We start from the raw sequence: 23,505 nt of genomic DNA on the forward strand, positions 1-23,505 counted from the left end.
TCAATTAAGGTCTGTGGAAGAGGGCCCAGGTTTTAAAAAGGAAGTGAAGAGGCTGTTAAGGAGACATGCTGGTGACAATAAAGTACAGGATTGAATGAGTAAATTTGTGAGATCTTTGCAGGCAAAGGTTAAATTCTACGAAATTCCTTCCTTACTTAGTTCAAGGCCATATGTACAGTAGTTGTTTAACAATCATCACTTAGTGAATTGCAGAATTAAAAATGTTGGTCAGGAGTGGAAAAAAAAAACCTAAATGGGACAGGTTCCACCGAGATTTGAACTCGGATCGCTGGATTCAGAGTCCAGAGTGCTAACCATTACACCATGGAACCACCACATATAGTTGGCTGCCTTCGGCTCCCTAATTACCCCTCCCCCATCCACGAACCCACCATTCAGAAGCAGGCTTGATCGGTTCCGACGTGGGGGTGAGGGAAATGAGGGAGAGGCCACTAAGAGTGTAGCGTGCGGCTTCAAACACTGTGATCAGCTAGGAGTCCAGAGACGTTTCTCCTTTGCGCCTCCACGAGGAGGGGAAATTTGAAGACACTCGCGGTACTCGCGCACACCACCCTTCCTGGGCTCAGGGGCGGGGCGCAGCCTTCCCGGAAGTACTTCCCCTAAACGCTAAAGCCCGCCGGAAGTGGCGTATGGCAGGGAGGGGTTCTTTACCCGGTCAGGCAGCAGAAGCTCGGCGCTCGGGTTACCCCTGCAGCGACGCCCCCTGGTCCCACCGATACCACTGCTGCTCCCGCCCCTTCACTCCTCGGCCGCGCAATGGGCACCCGCGACGACGAGTACGACTACCTCTTCAAAGGTGAGGCCATGGGCTCTCCCCTTCTCCACAGACTCCCCTTCGGGGGCCCGGGACACTCCCGGGGGGCCCGCTTGAGACTACCTCTGTACTGAAATTGGCCTTCCTCAGCCTTTCCCTCTCTCAGTGGTTTGTCCTGAGGTCTTCCAGCTCAGCCCTCTTTCCTCCCCTCAGACGGGGAAGGGGGTCCTCGCCTCAAACCAACTAGTCTCTTAGCGACCTCCTCATAGGCCTTCGCTAACCTCAGAGCCCCTCACCGAGTGTTCTTACGGCGGGCTGCCTTCTCCCAAATCTCCGTTTCCCGGGTTTTAGGGCCCCTTTAGAGGGATCGCCTCTCCTACCGTGTATCTTTCGGATTTGGCGCCCCTCCCCCTCAGTATGCTCTTCGCCGGGCTCACTCCCCTTCCTGCATCTCTTTGACCCGCCCTTCGCTCCGCTCCTCACCTTGCCCAGGAGCAGGCTGCCACTACAAGTCTTTTTCTTATCTGCCTCCCTTTCCCCTCTGGTGAACCGCTCCTCTGCGTCTCACTGTCCCTCCCTCCGCTCGGACAGACTGCTCTCTCAGTCATTTTCCATCCCTGGGCCAGGCCCTCGTTAAAATCGGAGTGGCCAGCGGCCCCCACACGCCCCACAGTTCTCGCCGTAAGTAACTGGCCCCGGTAGCTCTTTCTCTCGCACTGGCCCCGGTAGCTCTTTCTCTATCTTCCCTCCCCAAAGAGTTTACAGCTCTCTCAGGTCTTCTATGCGACCCAAGGGTGGGGGGTAGGGCAAGAGGGATTGTCCGTCACCCACGCACGCACTTGTCGCAGTGACCAGGCCGACTGTTGTAATTTCCCATCTAGCCTTTTATCTCCTACCCTCCCTACCCAGCGGCAACCAGCCCGGTATAACTCTTGACTGCTCGCAAGAAGGGGTTGCGGATGGGTGGTGGCTGTTATCCCTGCCAGACCTGAAGGCCCAGTTCCTGAGCAGGAAAGGTTGTGCGCTGCACAAATAACTAGCTTGCTTTATCACTGTGGACTGGTCGCTTCCTGCTGCAGCACTGGGAGGTTCCAACCTCGGTGTTTTTAGAACAGGAAGGGAAGAGTCCTAGTTGGCTACATACCTTTCCCAAAAGGGGGGGTGGGGGGTGGGGAGAAGTGTGGTCTTTGATCAAATTAAATGTTTACTATAAGAGGGAAACATATAGTGCCCTTGGGCAAAACATATTGGAGGGTGAAGAGTGGATAGAAAGAATTGCCTCCTTGTTAGTTCGGAAAGAATCCAAATAGGTTTTTTTAATCAACAGAGATAAAGGGTACAGTTTTCAATGAGAAAAAGAGTTCAGTAAATGCTTTATTTGTTCCGTGAATGGACTCTCACTCTGATGCTCTTTCTTTGCTCTGAATTAGGAGGGCAGCCATCAGTGGTAATGTTGAACAAAGATCATTACCAGGGAGGAAGAAGCCATTGCTATTAAAGCTTTACAGCGCAGGGTGGAGTTTAAAAAGATTAAGCATGGTGACAATTTCTGACTTTGCCATTGGGTGCTAAGAATGAAGCAGGTAACATTTCTTTGCTTTACCAATACTTTCCAAATCTTGGCACACTAGCTGATGATACCCTTATCACCATTTACACTTTTGGGCCGGAATATTCTATTATATGGGGTGAATATGTTCAGAATCCACCCCCTCACCCCCATAGTGGAAAGTCATTTACAAGAAGAGGGTACTTAATGTATTTTATAAACTGTCTGCTGAAGTCATCTGAGGTCAGGTGAAATTACCTAAGTGAGACCCTGGAGACTGGGGTTTAGCTATTAAACGGAGATTTTTTTTTTTTAATTTTTTTTTAAATGAGGTGCTGAACTACTAGCTACTTTTGAAGTAATTAATTTAGAACAAGATAGACTATCAGAGTATTTCTTCTGTTTGGTTTGGAACTTAAATGTTGGTTACAGAAGACATTTACTCCCCCACTAAGAATATTATCTTGGATTGGCTTGAGGAATTTTAACTTAATTTTGGGATTAGAACATCCTACTAACAATGATTGAGAGCCCAGGATTTTGGAATCACAGGCATGGATACAAATCCTGACTCAGGTCTTAAATTTGCTTTGTGACCTTGAGAAAGTTAACTTTTTGAGCCTCAGTTCCCTCATTTATAAAAAGAAAATAATATGTACCTCTCAGGACTGTTGTGAGAATTAAATGGGACTGGTTGTAAATTTTTAGTTTCTGTGAGGACTCAATAAATGGTAATAATGTGAAAGAAGTTACTGTGGTCTTGTCAGTTTTTTTAATCATATATCTTTATAAATATAAGAGTATTTAAGTATTAGTAAGGAAACTTAAAACTAGGAACTTCTAAAGTACTTAGTTTCCATGGGTTATGGTTTCATTTGTTGCACATTTTGCTGTTTAAGGTAGGGTGTTTAAAAAATTCTGCTAAGAAGGATTTCCACTTTTTTAAAGCTCTTACAGGACATGAGTCACTTTTTTTTTTTTTTATACTTCAGTGCTGATTATTTAGCCAAAATCTTATTTATACAATTATTATAATTTAAAATGAAGTAATAATAATTTCATTTTAAAATTGTTTTATTCTAGAGATGAGATAAACTGCAGCTGTCTACTTGGAAGAAGGCTTACCTAATAAACTTAATAGTTGAGGGAATTGAAAGTTAGTTTGCCAGTTAAAAATGAAGAGAAGTTGTCCTAGCTGGTGTGTCTCAGTTGGCTGGAGCATCATCCTATATACGGGTCAGGGTACATATCTAGGTTTCGGGTTCCATCCTGGGTTGGATGAGTTCGAGATGTTTCACTCTGATATCCATCTTTCTCTCTTTGTTCCCTCGCCCTTCCTCTCTCTCTAAAATCATTTTTTTAAAAAAGATATTTTGATTAGTATAGGTTAGAGTAGTCCAAATGGGAATACAATGTGGGGAGAACAGGACAGTTATTCTAAATTATGTATTTGTTCTTGAACATTACTCTTTAGTTAAGCTTAACATTGAGACTTTTGGTGGGGGATTAGTTTTATTTTTAAAAACTTGACTTTTTATTTTAAACACTTAAATTCTACAAGTATTTACCCACAATGTGGTTAAGGCCCTGTGGACCATATAAGTGAAGTAGGCATCAATCATAGTTCCTATTTACAAATATTGTGGTAGACACCAATCCAGTCAGTCACATTTTCTGAAAATACTTGGATACTTAGTCTACACCATTTTCTTTTTTTTAAATCCTCACCTGAGGATATTTTTTCATTGCTTTTCAGAGAGTGGAAAGGAGAGAGAGAGAAACATCAGTGTGAGAGAGACACTTAGATTGGTTGCCTCCTGCACTTGCCCTGACTGGAGCCAGGGATTGAGCTGGCAACTGAGGTACATGCCCTTGTCAGGAATCAAATTCTGCACCCTTTAGTCCGCAGGCTGACACTAATCACTGAGCCAAACCAGCTAGGGCTACACTATTTTCTTTTTAATCTCATTGAAGGTCAGTAGTAATTAACCATCAGCTGATTGTCCGTGGAAATGATCATAGGAAATTTGCTGTCTTGCACCTTGGTAGTTTTTCTTTCACAACTTTTGGTTGAGCAACTCACATTCTGCTGAGTCTGGACTTCAGCCTTATTTTGAATGCATTTTATTTTAAAGACTCTTTTGGTGAGGTACTATGAATATATAGGGTGAGGCAAAAGTAGGTTTATATTTGTGTGGAAAATAATACAATAAATAATGAATAATAATACAAGAATAAACTTTCGTGCACTCACAACTGCAAACCTACTTTTGCCCTGTCCTGTAGTTGAAAGTAGATCTCCCAAGTTTATATATAAATACCAGTATGAAAATTATCAGTTATTCCTTCAGGCGATAACTTAGAGGTCTGATGTACTACGATTGATTTGTTGAGTTAAATTTTAGTCCAGCCCTGGCTAGGTAGCCTAGTTTGTTAGAGCATTGTCGTGATATTACCGATATTGTGGGTTTGATACCGAGTCAGGGCACATACAAGAAGCAACCAATGAATGCATAAATAAGTGGAACAACCAAATTGATGTTTCTCTTTCTCTCAAATCAGTCAAATCAAATAAATTTAGTTCTGTATATTAGTTTGCAAGGGAGTGTATAAAACTAAATGTGGTTGAATAGGTGGAAACTTTAATTAAATAACAATATGTATATTCTGTTTTTATGGCATTTAGCAGTCTAATATTTTATATATATTGTACCAAATTTAGTATTAGGGGTTAGAGATGATACTTAAAATTCAGCAGATAAGGTTAACCAAGTGGTGATAAATACTATCAGGTTATTTTAGCAATACTATAGCTGTTCATATAAAGATGCTGTTATTTATGTTTATATATTTTATAATGATGGCTATAGTTATAAAATGTTTAAAGTACTTTTAACCTAAGATACTAGTTATGGAAAACAGGAAAGTCTCTGCAAATTCCTTTCTTGAACTATAGGATGTGATCATATAGTTTGTCACATTTAAAAAATGCAATGAATTATTATCATCTTAATGAGAGAAACTGATTAGAAATTAAGTTTGAGCCCATGAAAAATCTTTTTGTTTTTTTATTTACTTGTTTGTTTATATAGAAAGCTCCACGAATTTGCGTGTCATTCTTGCTCAGGGGTCATGCTACTTTTCTCTGTATCATTCCAATTTTAGTATATGTGCTGCTGAAGTGAGCACTTGGTTTGTTTTTTAAATCATAGCCAGTGAATTCTCTTCTGTTGCTTAGGTAATTTATTCTAATAGCTTGTTAATATTTTTCGTGAGCCTAAATGTTTACTTCTTGGTTTGGTTTCTCATTTGATAACTGAATAAATAGAAGCAGCTTTCCTTCTTGTGTTGTTTCTCAGCATCATCTTGGCAGTACTATTCTTAACTGTTATCTTCTGTTGTAATTTAAGATATAATCCTTTAGTAAGTTGCTAGTCCTAATTCTGGCAATTTTACCTATGTCTAGTTGAGATAACTACTGTATAAAGCATTCATGAGTCTTGAATTATTGTCAGTTAAAGGTGCTGTTTTTTATAATGTTAAAATTATTTGGTTACATTGAGGGCAAAAAATGCCCTCACTAACTTACTTTATGATGGCATAAAGATTTGAGGATGGGAAGACAATGAACATAGTTATTAGTTAAAGTGGAGGTCAAAAGGGAAGGAATTAAAAACTTTAAAGGGCTAGAGTTTTTGGGGAGGGAAAAGGTGTTCTTTTATTTTCTAAAGGCATTGTCATTCTAGATGTCTTGCTCTTTGGCTCCTGAACTACTGATTGATACCTGAGTGCCTATGAAATAGAAAATAGAAATGATCAACTTTTTGTGTGTTTTTTCTTTTTTGTTCCCACTTCAAGTGAGGCTTTTATACCTCAGTGCTAGTGTGAGGCCAGAAATGATTCAAGGGAGGTTTCCTTGGCAGAACATTCAGCCTCTTTCACTGAGAGGCAATAGTGAGTATCCTATTAAGAGGCTAGACTCAATATTACTGAAACTGGGATTTGACCTCATGTCCAGAATGGTGGACCTTGGAAACTGACATATAAACCAACCTTCCTATAAAATAAGTGTATTGTTTTTGTATGTTACTTTTATAATCTTAATATATTCTTTGGTATCCAAGTTAAAGCATTTATTATAATGTCTGTGTTTGCCACAATACCTTTGCCATCTCTAATGGACTATATAGCTAGAAATAACTATTCCTTGTGCTGCCTGGATGATTTCTTGCTGAATCAGCTGATAGAGGAAACCAGAATATATGCATTTGATAATATACTCCCTCCAACACTCTCCGGAGGCCAGCTTATATCCGCTCTTGTGGCAAGGAAGGAATGCATAATGGATTCTCTTTGCCCTCTGATCAGAATGCAGTGTACTCTACAGTTTTTACCTCCCTCTACACTCCCCCTGCCCCCCCACCAAATCCCAGTCTCTTTAGTAAGGCTTGGTCTTATTCTTTGGTGTTATTCTTGCATGTTTCCAGTCCTGGTGCTTATACCAATTAGCTAGTAAGAAGTAAGAACAAGCATTAGTAGTTCACATTAGGAATAAGTATATTGTTTTCTGAAATGCCTATAAAATTTTTACAAAGGAAAAAAGGGTTATCAAGCTTATATCCTGTAAATCGGTGAACTTGTTTTGTCTTTTAAATTTAGATAGACATGCTTTAAAATAATTGCTTATTTCCCCATGGTTTTTGCAATTTTTAAATGTAATATTGCCCTGGGTGAAAAAGAATCCCCATGTATTTAGTTAGTAAATAACTGTCTCCTAAAAGTAATTATAGGAAATAAATTCACCTAATCAAAATCTGTTTTAAAGCCTGACTGGATAGTTCAGTTGGTTAGAGTGTTGTCCTGATATGCCAGCATTGTGCAGGTATGATCTCTTGTCAGGGCACAGACAAGAATTAACCAATGAATGCATAAATAAATGGAACAACAAATTGATGTCTGTCTCTTTCTCTTTCTAAAATCATTGAAAAAACCCCACCTATTTTTAAAAATTCATGAAGTGCTGCCCTGGCTGGTGTGACTCAGTGATTAAGAGTGTTAGCCTGTGCACCAAAGAGTCATGGGTTCGATTTCTGGTCAAGGGCGAATACCTGGGTTGCATATTCCCTCCATCCTTGGTCGGGGCTGCTGGAGGCAACCAGTGGACGTGAGTCTCTGTCATGTTTTTTGTTTTTTTTTAAATGTATCTTTATTGATTTCAGAGAGAGGAAGGGAGAGGGAGAGAGAGATAGAAACATCAATGATGAGAGAGTCCTCATTGATTGGCTGCCTCCTGCACGCCCCAAACTGGGGATCGAGTCCGCAACCCTGGCATGTGCCCTGACCAGAATCGAACCTTGACCTCCTGGATCTTAGGCTGATGCTCAACCGCTGAGCCACGCCCGGCTGGGCGAGTCTCTCTTGTTGAATTCATGTGTGTTGTTGAATTCCTGTGTGTTTCGTGTTGTGTCCGTTCCCCCCTCTCCCTCTGCTCCCTCCCTCCCTCCCTCCCTCCCTCCCTCCCTCCCTCCCTCCCTCCCTCCCTCCCTCCCCCCTCCCTCCCCTTCTACTCCATCCATCCATCCATCCATCCATCCATCCATCCATCCATCCATCCATCCATCCATCCATCCATCCATCCCTTCCTCTGTCTCTCTCTGAAAAGCAATGGAAAAATATCCTCAGGTGAGGATTAACAACAAAAAAATTCATGAAGTCCTAAGTGAAAGTGTATGTTTGCTGTTCACTCAGAATTATTAGTCAGCTTCCTAGAGCCTGTTAAATTTAGTGGATGGAGTGTTTGTTTTTGGAGGGGTCTCTAGTTTCCTGCCAATCTGTTAAATGCAAATACAGTTTCTGTGATCTGGGTGGCAAAGTTTATAAACCTGATGCGCCTCATATGTTAAATGTGATTCATTTTGCCCAGAAGTGAGTCCTGAAGTCACACCCAGTCTTTGATAAAACTAAGTAGAACATAGTATTCATTTTTTCTCTTTCTCAACCACTCACTAACATCCTTTGTTTTTTCATGTCTGATACAAGTTAGTATCACAAATTGTTCATTTGGTTTAGGATTTATCTTTTAAATTACTACCTTCTAAGGCAGCGATTTTCAACCTTTTTCATTTCATGGCACACACAAACTAATTACTAAAATTCTGCAGCACACCAAAATATATTTTTTGCCAGTCTGACAAAAAAATAGGTATAATTTTGATTCATTCACACCAGGACAGCTATTGTGGTGTCATTCTTTTATTTGACAATCTAAGGGAAAAGAGGTCAGTTCCTCTGGCTAAATAGTCAGGTATTGCATGTTCTAAAAATTCTTGTGGCACACTGCTTGAGAATTGCTGTTCTAAGGTAGTGTGTTTATCTCACTCATCTGACATAAAGTTCTTTGCCTTTTCAGTTGTCCTTATTGGAGATTCCGGTGTTGGAAAGAGTAATCTCCTGTCTCGATTTACTCGAAATGAGTTTAATCTTGAAAGCAAGAGCACCATTGGAGTTGAGTTTGCAACAAGAAGCATCCAGGTTGATGGGAAAACAATAAAGGCACAGATATGGGACACTGCTGGGCAAGAGCGATATCGAGCTATAACATCAGCGTAAGTCTCAATAGTTTTTAAGTTCTGTGAATTAGGCTGCCATCAAGTGAATTAGCTGACTTTTGGTATTGGAAAGGGTGCTGTTTTTTCCTCCTTTTAAGAAATCCAGTATTAGGATTTTGAAATTTATTTATAAATGTTTTTAAAAATATATAGTCCAAGCCCTGGCCAGTGTGGCTCAGTTGGTTGAGTGTCATCCCATGCACCAAAAGGTCGCTGGTTGGATTCCATTTGGAACACATGGGTTTTGGGCTCAATCCCCAGTAGGGGGTGTGCAGGGGACAGCCAGTCAATGTTTCTCTCTCTCTCTCCCCCCTTCCTTTCTAAAATCAACAAAAACATATTAATATATAAATATAATCCATATATTTAGTTCTTCCTGGTGTTCCCTTCTATTTTGTAGTTGTTTTCTAATAGTTACATATGTTTCTGTTTTCAGATACTATCGTGGAGCTGTAGGTGCCTTACTGGTTTATGACATTGCTAAACATCTCACATATGAAAATGTAGAGCGATGGCTGAAAGAACTGAGAGATCATGCTGATAGTAACATTGTTATCATGCTTGTGGGTAATAAGAGTGATTTGCGTCATCTCAGGGCAGTTCCTACAGATGAAGCTAGAGCTTTTGCAGGTTAGTGATGTGAATTTCATGTTATTACAGTGATTCTGTATTTCTTACTGTTATATCTTGCAGTTTTGATAACCCTTCCAATAAGAGTAATCAGTTATAGTAGTTTCTGAAAGGTAAAACTGAAGGAATAATGAATGCTCAGCAAGGATTGTTGTTTTAAAAGTGTATGATGAATATTGGCCTCTTTTGCTTAACTTTGAGTCATTAAAACACTGTAGTATTTTGAATTTTTGGTGCTAAAAATTGAATATAAATACTGTCTTCTTTTCTCTCCCTGGAAAGGGTAGATGAAATCTATTCTGTACTCCTGTTTCTTTTTCCATTATGTCTCTGTTTACCAAGGCTGCTATATGTGGGTTTGAAAGTAGTAGCCCAGGGAGTGTCAGGGACCAATTGGCATGTAGCTGCATAGGAGTTACAACTTTTTTAGCATTATAGAGGGTCTACCTAGCTCTTGCTACTGTTCTGGAAGGGCATCCTACCAGAAGGCAATATTGTACATTCTTGGTTAGTAGTGAAGGTTGTGACCCTCCACTAGTGATTATGCCCTTTTCTAGTTTTCCAGCCAAGAAGCTTCATTTTAAATAGTATAGTTACAGAATTCTAAGTGAACCATATATACCCATCCTTGTTTATACCATAGCTATATGGTTGAAGGGCAGTAAGGGATGGAAATAGCTGGATATTGGATAAGTTGACTACATTTTCAGTAGTGTTATTCATTCTGGTGGTAGTATTTAGATATAACAAGTATTTATTTTAATGAATCTGATAAACATTTCTTATGGTTATTTTTAATCTGCTAAAGTGTAAGTAGAATGGTGCCCTTATTGCTCAAGAAGTTGGGGAGGTCTTAGGATTAAGAAAGGTCTTTTAGGCCCTGGCCGGGTAGCTTAGTTGGTTAGAGTGTCGCCTGGGTACACCAAGGTTGCAGGTTTGATCCCTGGTCTGGGCACATACAAGAATCAACCAATTAATGCATAAATAAAGTGGAACAATGAATGGATATTTCTCTCTCTTTCTCTTCCTCTCTCCCCCTCCCCCACTTTCTTTTTCTCTCAAATCAATTAAAAAAGGTCTTTTATTTTTCCATTTAAAGGCTTGAGTGTGTTATATCCCTTGTATTAAAATTTGACAAAACTGAAGTTTTTGCGTCTCTCCACAGAAAAAAATGGTTTGTCATTCATTGAGACATCAGCTCTAGACTCTACAAATGTAGAAGCTGCTTTTCAGACAATTCTGACAGGTAAGACTTGCATTTTCAGGTTGTACCAGTAGGAAATAAAAGTTTTAGGAAGGTAATTTAAACAAATTAATTGGAAAAGCAAACTATCACACTCTTTGAGAATGACTGTTTGAGAGCTACTATAGCAAGAGCTATAAAATTAGTTGCACCCTTTGCTTGCTGAACTTTAATCATTCTAATTCATCTGGTTTATAGTGTGAAAATATTTTGAAAATTATTTGTTCACTTCTATTATTACCTCAATCCATATATTCTGTAATTCATGGTCACAAGCACAAAGTAATGCTTAATTGTACTTTCTAAGATAAATATTAAAATCCTGGCTTTGGAAAGATATAATAAATGTCTTATTGAAATTCAGTAAAGTGAAGGCATTCTTGGTTCTAATGTGTGTTATAGAAGCAACTAGGGAAAAATATGTTCTTAAAAATTTTGATGAAAAACAAAAAGTAAAATTCTCTCATGATATATTGTAGAAGATGCAGGGTATCACCTGTGGAGAAAATCAGCCAGTGGTTGCATATAGAAAAGTTTAAGTAATGGGAAAGGAACAAAGTTCATGCTGTTTGGAATGTGGATGTGCAGATCAGGTCAACTTCCGGGATAAGGAAGGCATTTTATTTGTGTTGACTCACATTTACCCTGACTATTAGAGTGGCCAATTTATAAGTAAATTTAATCTTAATCCACTAAAGTCCTTTGATAGGTTGTTTTAAGTACTTTAAAATTGTATGTTACTTTTAAGAATTCCTAGTCTTTATACATAGTATTGTCTTGTTCTAAAGAGTCTATGTGGAAAAATGGTTAAAAAAGTGAGTTTCCAATTATAATGTAACAAGATATCAATTTATTCTTTGTATGCAGCACTTGTCATAGAGGTAAACAGGTTTTAACTTGTATTTATTTTTATTTTTTTAAAAAAAATGTTTGTGTTTTGTTTTGTTTTTTAATTAAAAAAAAATATATCTTTTTTGATTTCGGAGAGAGGAGAGGAGAGGGAGAGGGAGAGATAGAAACATCAATGATGGGAGAGTCATTCATCGGCTGCCTCCTGCACCCCCCGACTGGGGATCGAGCCTGCAACCTGGGCATGTGCCCTGACCGGGAATCGAACCCCGATTGCCTAGATCCTAGGCCAGTACTCAACTGCTGAGCCACGCCTGGCTGGGCAGGTTTTAACTTTTAAATGTCTTGTTTTACTGTAAAAATGTAGGGAATAAGCCTAGGATTTAAGAGCATGGACTTGGGAGCCTGACTTGGGTTCTAGTCCTGGCTCCGCCACTTATTAATTCTGTAATCCTAGGTAAGTTACTTAATGTTTTTAGGCCTTACTTTTTTTCTGTAAAATTTAAATATGTTTTGGGAAGTTCTGTTATTTTCTTTTTGAAGAGGGGTCTGTATTTATAATATCTGTGATATGATTTGACTCAACTATTAGGTTGTGACTTCAAGATTTTTTTCTCTGTAACCCACAGAAAAGAATTGCCTGTCACTGAGACATCTACTCTAGACTCCAGAATGAGTACATGTGTTCATGCATGTAAAATACTTAGTTATCCCTGGTACATAGTGAATATTTGATAAATTAGTACCTAAACAGCAGTTAAGGCATTTAAAAAAACTAATTAAAAAAGAAACTAAATATTGGTGATTTGCATATGTATTCTATTAGAATTCTTTTCTGTTATCAAAAAATAGTAACTAAAAGAACTGGTGCTGAGGTTGGATAAATAGTCTTTGGAACATAGTAGCTTTCATTTAGAATCTTCTTTGTGTGGTTTCATTGCAGATCATTTTAAGCAAGCAAGATTTGATTAAATATGCAGTATGTTTGCAATCCTGCTTTTTCCCCCCTTTATACCATTTGTGTGGATTTTATTGAGTCAGATGACTATATAGTAGTTCTTGTGTTCAAGTAACCCTTATTTTGCTTAATAATGGCCCCAAAGCACAAGAGTAGATATGCCAAAGAGAACCTGTATAGTACTTCCATTAGGTAAAAAGGTTTGTACATATAGGAAAAAACATAGTATATATAGGATTTGGTACTATCTGTGGTTTTAGGCATCCACTGGGTGTTTTGCACTGTAGCCCCTGCAGATGGTGGGGGTGGGGGGACTACTGAATTTTACTAGAGTAGTGAGAATCTCTTATTTAGGTATAGTAGCTTTGTCCTTGGAATGTGGCAACTTTTTTTTTTTTTTTTTTTGCCAATCCTCACCCCAGGATATTTTTTCCATTGATATTTTTTTTAGAGAGAATGGAAGGAAGGAAGGGGGAGAGAGAGAGAGAAGGAAGCATACATGTGAAAAAGACACATTGATTGGCTGCCTCTGGTATGTGCCCTTGACCGGGAATGGAACCTGAGACCCTTTGGTGCAGGGGCCGGTGCTCTAACCACTGAGCCGCATGGGCCAGGGCACATATGGCAACCTTTAAATCCTTGTTAGTAATCAGATTGGAGCTTCTTTTTTTTTTTTTTTTTTAATCCTTACCTGAGGATATTTTTTTCCCATTGCTTTTCAGAGAGAGTGGAAGGGAGAAAGAAGAGAAACATTGATGTGAGAGACATTGATTGGTTGCCTCCCACACCCCATCTGGGGCCTGGGGATGGAGCCTGCAACTGAGGTACGTGTCCTTGGTCAGAATTCAACCAAGGACCCTTTGGTTTGCAGGCCGACGCTTCAGCCACTGAGCCAAACCAGCTAGGGTGCATTTTTAAAAAATATATGTTTTTATTGATTTCGGGGAGAAGGCGGGGGGGGGAGAGAAAGAGAGAGAAAGAAAAACAAACATCAATGATGAGAGTCATTGATCAGCTGCTTCCTGCATGCCCCCTACTGGGGATCGCCCGATCAAGAATCAAATGGTTACCTCCTGGTTCACAGGTTGACACTGAACCACTAAGCTATGCCAGCTGGGCGGATTGAAGCATTTTTTGACCTTTGAGAAACTTACATGGTTTGAAGAACACCTAAACATTTCTGACCTAGGTTGTAGTGGAATAACTCAGGTCTTTCCTATTTTCACAGTTTTTGGAGGCGCTGAAGAGTTTTAGCTCTTTTTGTTCCCCAATTTGGAACAGTGGCATTTAACTTCCTTAGAATTTACTTTGCAACTTGATCCATACTTCCATTAAAGTAGAAATAAGTATATGTCTTTTTTATTTAACTACCTGGTTATATTTAAAGTAATCTTATATTAACTTTTTACTTCATATTTAGATGTATAAGAGTTGTTATATTAGAAAGATAAAGCAGAATTCCTTTTCTTTTTAACCTTACCTATTCTTTGGACATCTTGAAAAGGGACTGCACAGGAATTGGTGTAAGATTCCTTTTTTTAGTGACATATCTAGGCACAAGAAACGTTAAGTAAATTAGTAATGTAGCCTCTTAGTGTGCATTCTACTTAAATATTGGCTTCTAATTTTCTGTCTAGTACTTTCCTATTTATTTATTGTCTTGTTTTTATTTTTATTAGCAGACATCTTTTTGGTGACTGCAGCAAATGTAGCAGTAATCTATTTCTACAAAACAGTATGCAGTATTTGTAGGCAGTTATACAACACTGCTCAAATTTCTTGCTTTGTAGTGAGATCTCTTTAATTATTTAACTCTCTATGTTCTCTGAGAACTCTCCTTTTTCCTCCCTTTCAGTATTTGCTTTTCGTGCAAGAACCCGCAAGATATTTTTTGTTTTGGTTCCCCTAACTTAATGTTTAATACAGCTTGTTGAGAAGTTAAAATTGGTAGAGGGAAAACATTTAATCATTTGCATTGAAAAAGAAGAGCCATCCATCCATTTGGGATTAGAGAGAAAACATAAAGAATGAATGGTATAGTTTTATAATAAATTGATGATTATCTTCATTCCTTAGCCACTAGCCTGATTGAATGTCTTTCTTTTTACCCTTGACACACTCTGGTCCCATCCCTTTTCAGTGAAAATAATCTAAATGAAGACTCCATATCCTTTGGTCTTGTTTTTTTAAATTCTAGTCAGTAGTGTTTTTTATTATAATCTGTTTTTCCTCTTGATGCCTCTTAAGCTTTGAACCACTGTCAACCTTCTCAAACATAAATTTTAGCACCCTCCCCCCCATCATAAAAAAGGACACACTAGCTGTCAGTGTTTCTGTTAGTTTATGTATTCAGTGGACTAGTAGTACAGCTTGCTCTTCAGCTTTAGGGAAATTAGTTTTTCATTTGGGGAAAATGTATTAATTCAATTGGTACATTTCTTTAATTTTTCTGTTATGGAAAGTTTTCAGCATACTAAAAGTAGGATAGTATCATGAACTCCCAGGTAGCTGTCAGCCATCATTATGGCCAATTTTTCCTCCACCCACTCCCTCCACCATTATTTTGAAACAAATCCAAGGTATTACATCATTTCATATGTAAACATTTCATGATGTATATCTGAAAGATTAGGACTTAAACCCATAACAACAAAACTTTTACTTAGAAATTGACAGTAATTTCTTATTATCATTTGTTATCCGAACAATATTAAAATTTCCTGTCTTAAGGTTTTTTTTTACATTTCAAATTAGAATCCAAATATCCAAATGATGTTCATATTGCAGTTGGTTGACATGTTCTTAGAGCATTTTGAAAACAGGATTCTGCTTTCTTTTACCTTATAACTTTACATTTTTAAAATTTTCAAGTATTACAGAAATAATATAGTGAACATCTTATACCCTTCAGCTAGAATCATCAACTTGTCACATTTGGTTTATTTCTACATGTGTATATATACTTTTTCCCCCCTTTGTTCAATCTTTGGAAAATAGTTTGTACACATTTTGGCACTTTACTAAATATTTTAGTATTTTCTCTTCTAAGAACAAGGCATTCTCCTACATAATCACAATACTATATACTATATCCAGAAAATTTATGTTTATACTGTATTATATAATGTGTAGATCATATTCAGTTTTTCCCATGTGTGCTAATGTCCTTTATAGATTTGGTTTTTATATTTTATTTTATTTATTTATTTTTGAAAATATATCTTTATTGATTTCAGAGAGAGGAAAGGGGAGGGAGAGAGAGAGACAGAAACATCAATGATGAGAGAGTCATTGATCGAGCCCACAACCAGGGCATGTGCCCTGGCCGGGAATCGAACCCCAATCGCCTGGATCCCAGGTCGACGCTCTACCGCTGAGCCACGCCCGGCCGGGCTGGGTTTTATATTTTAAATCTAGGGTATGGTTAGTTGCATCGATGGAATTGTTTTATATGTGGGGTATCAAAATAGAGTAGCCACTGATAACAGGTTGTTACTGAGTACTTGAAATATAGCTAGTGAACTGAGGAATTGGATTTTAAACTTTAGTTAATTTAAATAGGTGGCTACTGTATGGGACAGCATAGATGTAGAACATTTATCCCCATTTTTAAAATGTATTTTATGACAACTGTTATGAAGAGTCTTGGCTGGTTGTCTTGTAGAGTGTCCCTCAATCTGAATTTACCTAGTTATTTCCTCATGATAAATTCATTTTAAACACTTTTGATAGGAGTACATAGATATCCTTCATGGGGATACATTGTATCTTTCACAGTATATCGTAGTAGAAGGCATATCATGTTAATTTGTCCCATTTTTGGAATTCCCTTACCTTTTGAGGATATTTTGGGTGGGGGGGCACTGGGAGAACAAAGATAAATAAGATACATAATATAGTCAGAGGGAACTACTTTTAGGCAATGCAATATAAGACCAAATAAAATGTGTTAAAGATACTTGCTTTAGAAGAATTTAATAACATTTATTCATGTAGTTAGTTATCTATCAACCCCCTAATATTTGCTATACTCTGAAGATAAAGCAGTGAATAAAGTAGACACAGTTTTGTGCCTGATAGAGTTTAACATTTAGTGGAAGAAGTAGACACTAAACAGTTTTGTAAGTTTCGTATAAAATCTCTAGTTGCCTTTTTTGAATAATTATTTAATTACAATTTAACTTTAGGAGACATTGATAAACATTATCTTTCCCTCCTTTTCCAAGAGTTCCTTGGGATTTTGGCATCTTTATGAAGTTGGGCTTTTCCGTATATAACAGCCAAGAAAAACACCTTAACATGCATGATAGTGCAAATTTATTTTTATTTTTCTGTGGTACAATGTTAGTGTATATAGTTTTTTTTGATAAGGGTACAATGAAAATACTCATGGTTTAACTAATTCATTTTTTAATCCTTACCTGAGGATATATTTTTATTGATTTTGAGAGAGAGAAGAAGGGGAGGGGGAGAGAGAGAGAGAGACATCAGTGTGATAGAGAAACATCAGTTGGTTGCCATGACCGGGGATCAAACGCACCATCTTTTGGTGTATAGGACGACTCTCCAACCACCTGAGCCATTGGGCCAGGGCTCTAGTGGTTTAATTTAGATCTAAATCCATAAACTATGAAATCTCTTTAAACCAGGATTTATTGACTGCTGAATCTTTCCCTCTCAAATGGAAAACCTTTGTTTCTCTTCTTTTTTCTTTTTTTTAAATATATTTTTATTGATTTCAGAGAGAGGAAGGAAGAGGGGGAGAGAGAGAGAAACATCAATGATGAGACTCATTGATCGGCTGCCTCCTGCATGCCACCTACTGGGGATCAAGTTGGCACCTGGTCATGTGCCCTGACTGGGAATTGAACCATGATCTCCTGGATCATAGGTTGATGCTCAACCACTGAGCCACACCGGCTGGGCAGTGGCTGTTTGAAAATAAAATTTTAAATTTATGCATTCTCTGTTCAGTTTATGTGCAGTTTTCCCTGCGAATATATCTTCTATCTCTACATATCTTTTATGTCAACTATTGATGGGTTTATTCGACACTGAGTATTGCTGTTTCTTTTTTTCCCCCCACTCAGAGATATACCGCATTGTTTCCCAGAAGCAAATGTCAGACAGACGTGAAAATGACATGTCTCCAAGCAACAATGTGGTCCCTATTCATGTTCCACCAACCACTGAAAATAAGCCAAAGGTGCAGTGCTGTCAGAACATATAAGTTGTTTCTCTTCTCCCATAGAAGGCTGTGTATAGTCCATTTCCCAGGTCTGAGATTTAAATATATTTGTAATCCTTGTGGTCACTTTTGTGTTTTATTACTTCCTCATACTTAACAAATTTTCCATGTTTTAAGTCTTTTGATTTTAGCTTTATAAAATCATCCGTTTGTCCCGAATGACTGCAGCTTTTTTTCATGCTATGGCTTCACTAGCCTTAGTTTAATAAACTGAATGTTTGGATTACTCAATTATTGTTTACTTTTCATCATGGAAACCTGTCACTGTATGACATAATAGAACTTGATCACTTGAAGCTCAGACCTGTTGGTCTTGATCAAATCAAACTGAGAAGACTTTAGAAATAAGCTACCATTTTGCCACAGAGCAGCTTACAGTTCTTGCACTCTTCTCTCAGTGCAGTATGTATTTCCACTAATCTAATTGCCCTATAAACATAGCAGGATTTTGAGAGCTTGAAAAGTTTCCATTCTGGAAGTCACTTTCAAAAATGCCTTAATAGGGTTATATAGTTCAGTAATTTTTGTTTTTCATTTGTGTAAGCATCAAAGTTGATTCGAGAGGACACTTTTCTGGGCAAGAATTATCTTAATACAAAAGACTGTATTGTGGTTTTAGTTGTGTGGTTATGGGGCCGTATGTTAAATAGTGCTGCCTGACAGGCTGGGAACTGGAGAGACTAGTGGAATTCCATCTGGGGTGCCTCTGTTGGAATGATCAGGCAGCTTAAGTTTAATGATAAGTCATTTAATTTATCTAATTTCCCAACAGTAGATTATGTAACATGTTATTGCTCAGTCAATAACTGGCTTAATGGTCTTAGTATCAAATTGTGAAGTGTTAATTTTTGTCTCAAAACCTTCCATTAATGAAATGCAACCTAGTTTTATCTCCATATTCACCAGCAGGCATGGATAATTATTTTAATGCAGAATATTGTGGAATATAGTCCAGTTAAATATCTGGTTTCAGTATGTCAAAAGAATACAATGAGAGATTAATTTCTGCTCAAGTGATATCACTTAAAGGCATGTATTCTTTTAGTACTTTAGATGAAATAGTACTTTGAGTTTAAATAGAATGCATTTAGGCCATTATACAGACCTGAAATCGTTTTCTTCCACTACATTATTGAAATCAATGGAGCAACTAGTTTCTCATTCAGAAATGTGCACACTAATATGTAGTTTTACTTTCTTGTGGATAATATTAAGCACTTACTCTGCAGTGTTCTGAAAGTTGTGTCAACTGAAGTGATTCTATTCAGGATGGTGGAATATCCCCAAAATATATATGTGTGTGGGATTGCATAGATTACTATGTTTCATAGTTAATCTCCTGTCTTTTGCGATGCTCATGACGTGTGGGGTGCACTGAAGGCATTGCTACAGCCGGTCATTTTGGTTTTCTTATTTTAGTGTATTGGTATGATGACTATTATCTATTTGTAAATCGCTACTTTGTATTTTATGCATGCTCTGTAACTTGCCTTTTTTTAGTTACTGAATTGGAATATATTCACATTCTAATAAACAGTTATAGGGGGACTATTCTTTATGTTGTCAGATTACCTTTTCCCTTTGCTTTGGATATAGCCATAGAATATTTGATTCTGATGAATGAGAGCATATAGGTCCTTGCATTACAGAGTACAATATTGAATTGGAGGTACCACTGTGTGAACTCAGCTTTGATTTTGGACTTGTAGTTCCATTATGCTTTTCTTGGAAAAAATATTACCAAAAATATAAGGGAAGTATTTAATCTCTGTATTTTGATACATGTCACTAGACCCAGGAAGAGGCTCCATCACTAATTTTACTGAAAATTGGTAGTAAGTTTTTTACAAAATTATTTAAGAGAAGGAGAAACTAGGTAGTGAATTGAAAATGATAAAGTAACTGAATTTTTATGAAGTATAGACTTAATGTTACATTGGGCATGGTTGGATCTTGGGAGTAGTCCAAGAAACCAGAAGTAGTAGAAAATGGCTTTGATTGCATTTCAACAAGTGTCTTCATTCTGAATAGTATCTCATGAGACAAACTGTCTCAATTAAGAAACATTAAATTTTATAATGTTATGACAATTTAGGGCTCAAGGCAGTTTAGTAGAAGTCTTTTGCTACTTGACCCATCTTGTCAGTTATTTTAACTTTGCCTTTTTTTTAATATTTATCTATTATATTCTCCTGAAATGTCAGTTAGCCATCTTGCCTTGGTAAATTTGTATGTAAATGTTCGCAAGTGCTATTCGTGATTTCTCTCTAATATAGTAATTATTACTCTGTAAGGGTAAGTTTTTTTTTAGCCATTGATTGAGTTGCCAAATTCTAAGACAGAGTGCTAGTTGGTGACTTATGCCAGAGGTCTTTTAAGTTCTGAAGGGTTCTGCAGGAAAGTTAAACTTCTTAAGGGTTTGGATTGCCCATTAAATCTAGTCATACTTATTTCACCATTGGGAAGATGAACATCTTAATTTTTGTCTTTATTGACTTGTATTTACAAAATGCAAATGCTCTTAGTGGTTTGAGCTATTGTGATAATCTCTCCATCTACCTTACAGAGACAAAACTACTACTTAGACAGTTTTGGCCAACCCAGAAGCAGAGTAATTCAAGGACTGGGTAGATAATTAAAAACTTACTCCAACCTGTTAGGTTTCAATTTATGGAGCTCTTTTAGCAGAGGAGAAAATGGAGGTTGGTTTGATGTTTCACAAACATAAGCTTGAAAAAAATTAAAAACAAAAATATGAATTTTGTATAAGGACGGTGCATGATATCCATTCCCTGTGTGAAAAAAAAAATGAACAAAGACCATTAAAGGATCCTCTCCTACCACATCATTTAGTAGGTTAGCGTAATAGTCAGACTAGTGCTGAATAGAACAGGGCTGACTTTTTTTCTTCTGGTTGGGGCTGTGCTAGTGCCATACGCTTTTTCTGGGGTTTGACAGGTCACCTTTTCCATCACCTATACAATGTGCCAAATAAACTGGAGTTGTCATTCTAAAGTTTTAAAGAATAATTTGTTTCTCCAAACTCTAGGAGGCTGATGGAAACAATAAAGCCATACAAAATGCTATTGTCACTACAACTTATGTAAGGGAGAACCGTTAGTCTGAGAGATTTTTTTTTTTTTTAGTCTGAGAGATTTTTAATTGAAGTATCCATTTCCCTGAAAATTGAATTGGAAGATAAAGACTATTTGAAAGGAACTTGATACTAGGCAGATAGTAGAAATATGCAAATTCTGTGAGTTAAAAGAAAGTGGCCGGCATAATAGAGCACTGGACTGGGTGACAAAGATGTGGATTCTAGTCATAGCTCTTTTAGTCATTCCAGTTATTGAGGGGACTGGATTAAGTCATTTGTGGGGTTTACCCCAGCTCCAATTCAGTAATGCTATGAATAAACTCTCTTTTTAAGTATTAGAGCCAAATTAATCATTCTAACTCAAATTTGAATTTAATAGATACAAGTGTACACTTTGCATGATGATTTTGGTTTTATCATCATAACTTGATTGGAATGTTTTTATTTTCATATTAACTCCATTAAATAAGATGAAAGCTTTCAGAACATTTGCGAAATGACTGTCAATTTCACAGTGTGATATACATCAAAGTACCATATGCGCTAAGGTGGGAGGTGCACTTCATGGGCTACTGTGTCAACTGTAAATTGAGAACTGCTTGTTTTTTGGCTTTTGCTGTTAAAATTGCTGGCTTTTAATATATACTTTAAAGTATATTCATGTCTGGGAGAGAACTTTTAAAAACATACTGGTTAATTTAAAAAAAAATCTCTAATAGGAATCTAAAAGAAGGTAGGTCAATCCACAGAACTAGCTATCCAGTAGAACTAGTGACTAAATTCAAGTATATATAGGTTTATGTGTGTAAACACATGATATTAATAGCATTATTTGGCTGTTAGTAGTCCAAACATTTGAATTCAATTATTTAACATTATTAAGCATAGAATTGATAGGTCCTGGCACAGATGTCATGTATATTGGCTGTTAACTATGGTTACCAGTATGTGATGGTAGGGAAAAATAATAGCCAACAGGATTCCTTTCCTATGTTTAAGTCAGTGGAACTTAACATTGCCCCATACACAGAATCTTAGATCTTGTTATCCCCATCCCAATGAATAAGTGTACTACTGCTTTTCCCAGTACCCATTCCCCTACTGAAAACGTGGTGTCGCAGCATACCATCTTCTCAGATCTCTATAGGGAAGTAGTATGTTTCCTTATCTTTTTTTTTTTAATCATCTGAGGATATTTTTAAATTGCTTTTCGGGGGGTGGGAGAGACACATCGATTGGTTGCCTCCCACACACACCCCAACCTAGGCTGGGGCTCTAGCCTGCAACTGAGGTAGGTGCCCCTGGCCAGAATTGAACCCGGGACCCTTCAGTCCCGAGGGCTGATGCTCTATCCCTGAGCCAAACTAAGGCTGGTTCCTTATCTTTAAGAAGTTGCTGATTACATTGTACTAGTCTCTGTGCCAAAGCATTTCATCCTATGGGCCTAAGAATAGAAGGTCATGCCTGAAACAGGACAGTCTGGGAAGCCCTAGGGAGCAACACACTTTCTGTAGGCTATCTTTGATATGAAAACAGTTCTGGAGGAGGATGTTAGGATTCTCAGTTACTGGTCTTGATTTACATTTAAGTGGATGTCTAAAAATAGTTCTTTGTAAGAGCTCAGGTCCCCATGTCTTCTCTTACACAAGGCTCTGGAGGGTCATCTGCTGGGCCAGACAGTGCCTTGGGAGGCTGGAATCAGGAGGGATTCTGACAACTCTAGCTACAGACCAGAGCTACCTTGTGTGGGTTTGGATTGGACCACTGCTCAGAATCTTTCTAGCTCTGTAAGTCTGAAGAAAATGTATAATAAGCACTCCACTAACCACCTGAGCCCTCCATTTACTCCTGCCCTTTTGTAATTGCTACATTGTAAGATCCACAAGGATAGGGAATGGGCTTTGTTCATATTTACATTTCTTCTATCCCTCCTACAACCCTGTATCAGATAAGGAAGGACCATTTAAAAGAGTGAGGCGCTCACCTTAGGGTTCGTTTTAGTTTAGCTTGGGGAGCTATAATCTGACAATTAAAATTCAGGTTAAAAAATTTATTAAAAATTATATAATTATAATTGTAAATAATATATAATTATACAAAATTATAAATAATAGTATAATGAATCCCTATGTATCCATCCATCCCTTTTAAGAAAGATTTTCCATCTCCTCTTTTGCCACATATTAGATGAATGGCTAATAGAATGTGTCATTCCTGAATCTTCTATGTTGAATATAAAACCTGCTGCCTTCGTTTATCATTTATGGTGTTGGGTAGTATTCTGAGCCTCATAAGTCATAATATTAAACTATTGTTCTCAGTAAATACCCTTTTTGCCTTAAAATTCTTGATTATGTTTTATCTTTCACTAAGATGTCAGGCTCCAGCCCTTGAGAGTTGTCTGTTAGGAGGAAGCTCTTTTCTGAATGAGTTTTAATCTCTAACTAGCAAAAATGTATTCTTGGTTAAACGTTTTAGTAAATGGGAGTATACCCTTTGAGTATCACATCAGCCTCTTGAACTGGTAAGTTGAAATGATTTAATTTGA

The 23,505-nt window shown here is 37.6% G+C and overlaps 1 protein-coding gene across 1 annotated transcript; it reads left to right on the forward strand.

The window, feature by feature from the left end:
* The first annotated feature begins 454 nt into the window (after window positions 1–454).
* On the forward strand, window positions 455–19,414 carry RAB11A (RAB11A, member RAS oncogene family). Its single transcript, XM_081155293.1, has 5 exons — window positions 455–817; window positions 8,734–8,929; window positions 9,369–9,562; window positions 10,728–10,808; window positions 17,703–19,414. Exons 1-5 carry the CDS (start codon window positions 778–780, stop codon window positions 17,840–17,842), a joined length of 651 nt encoding a protein of 216 aa, XP_081011419.1. The 5' UTR covers window positions 455–777; the 3' UTR covers window positions 17,843–19,414.
* Window positions 19,415–23,505: the final 4,091 nt, after the last annotated feature.

This window comes from Miniopterus schreibersii (genome assembly GCF_964146895.1).
Source record: "Miniopterus schreibersii genome assembly, chromosome: 1".
NCBI lineage: Eukaryota > Metazoa > Chordata > Mammalia > Chiroptera > Miniopteridae > Miniopterus > Miniopterus schreibersii.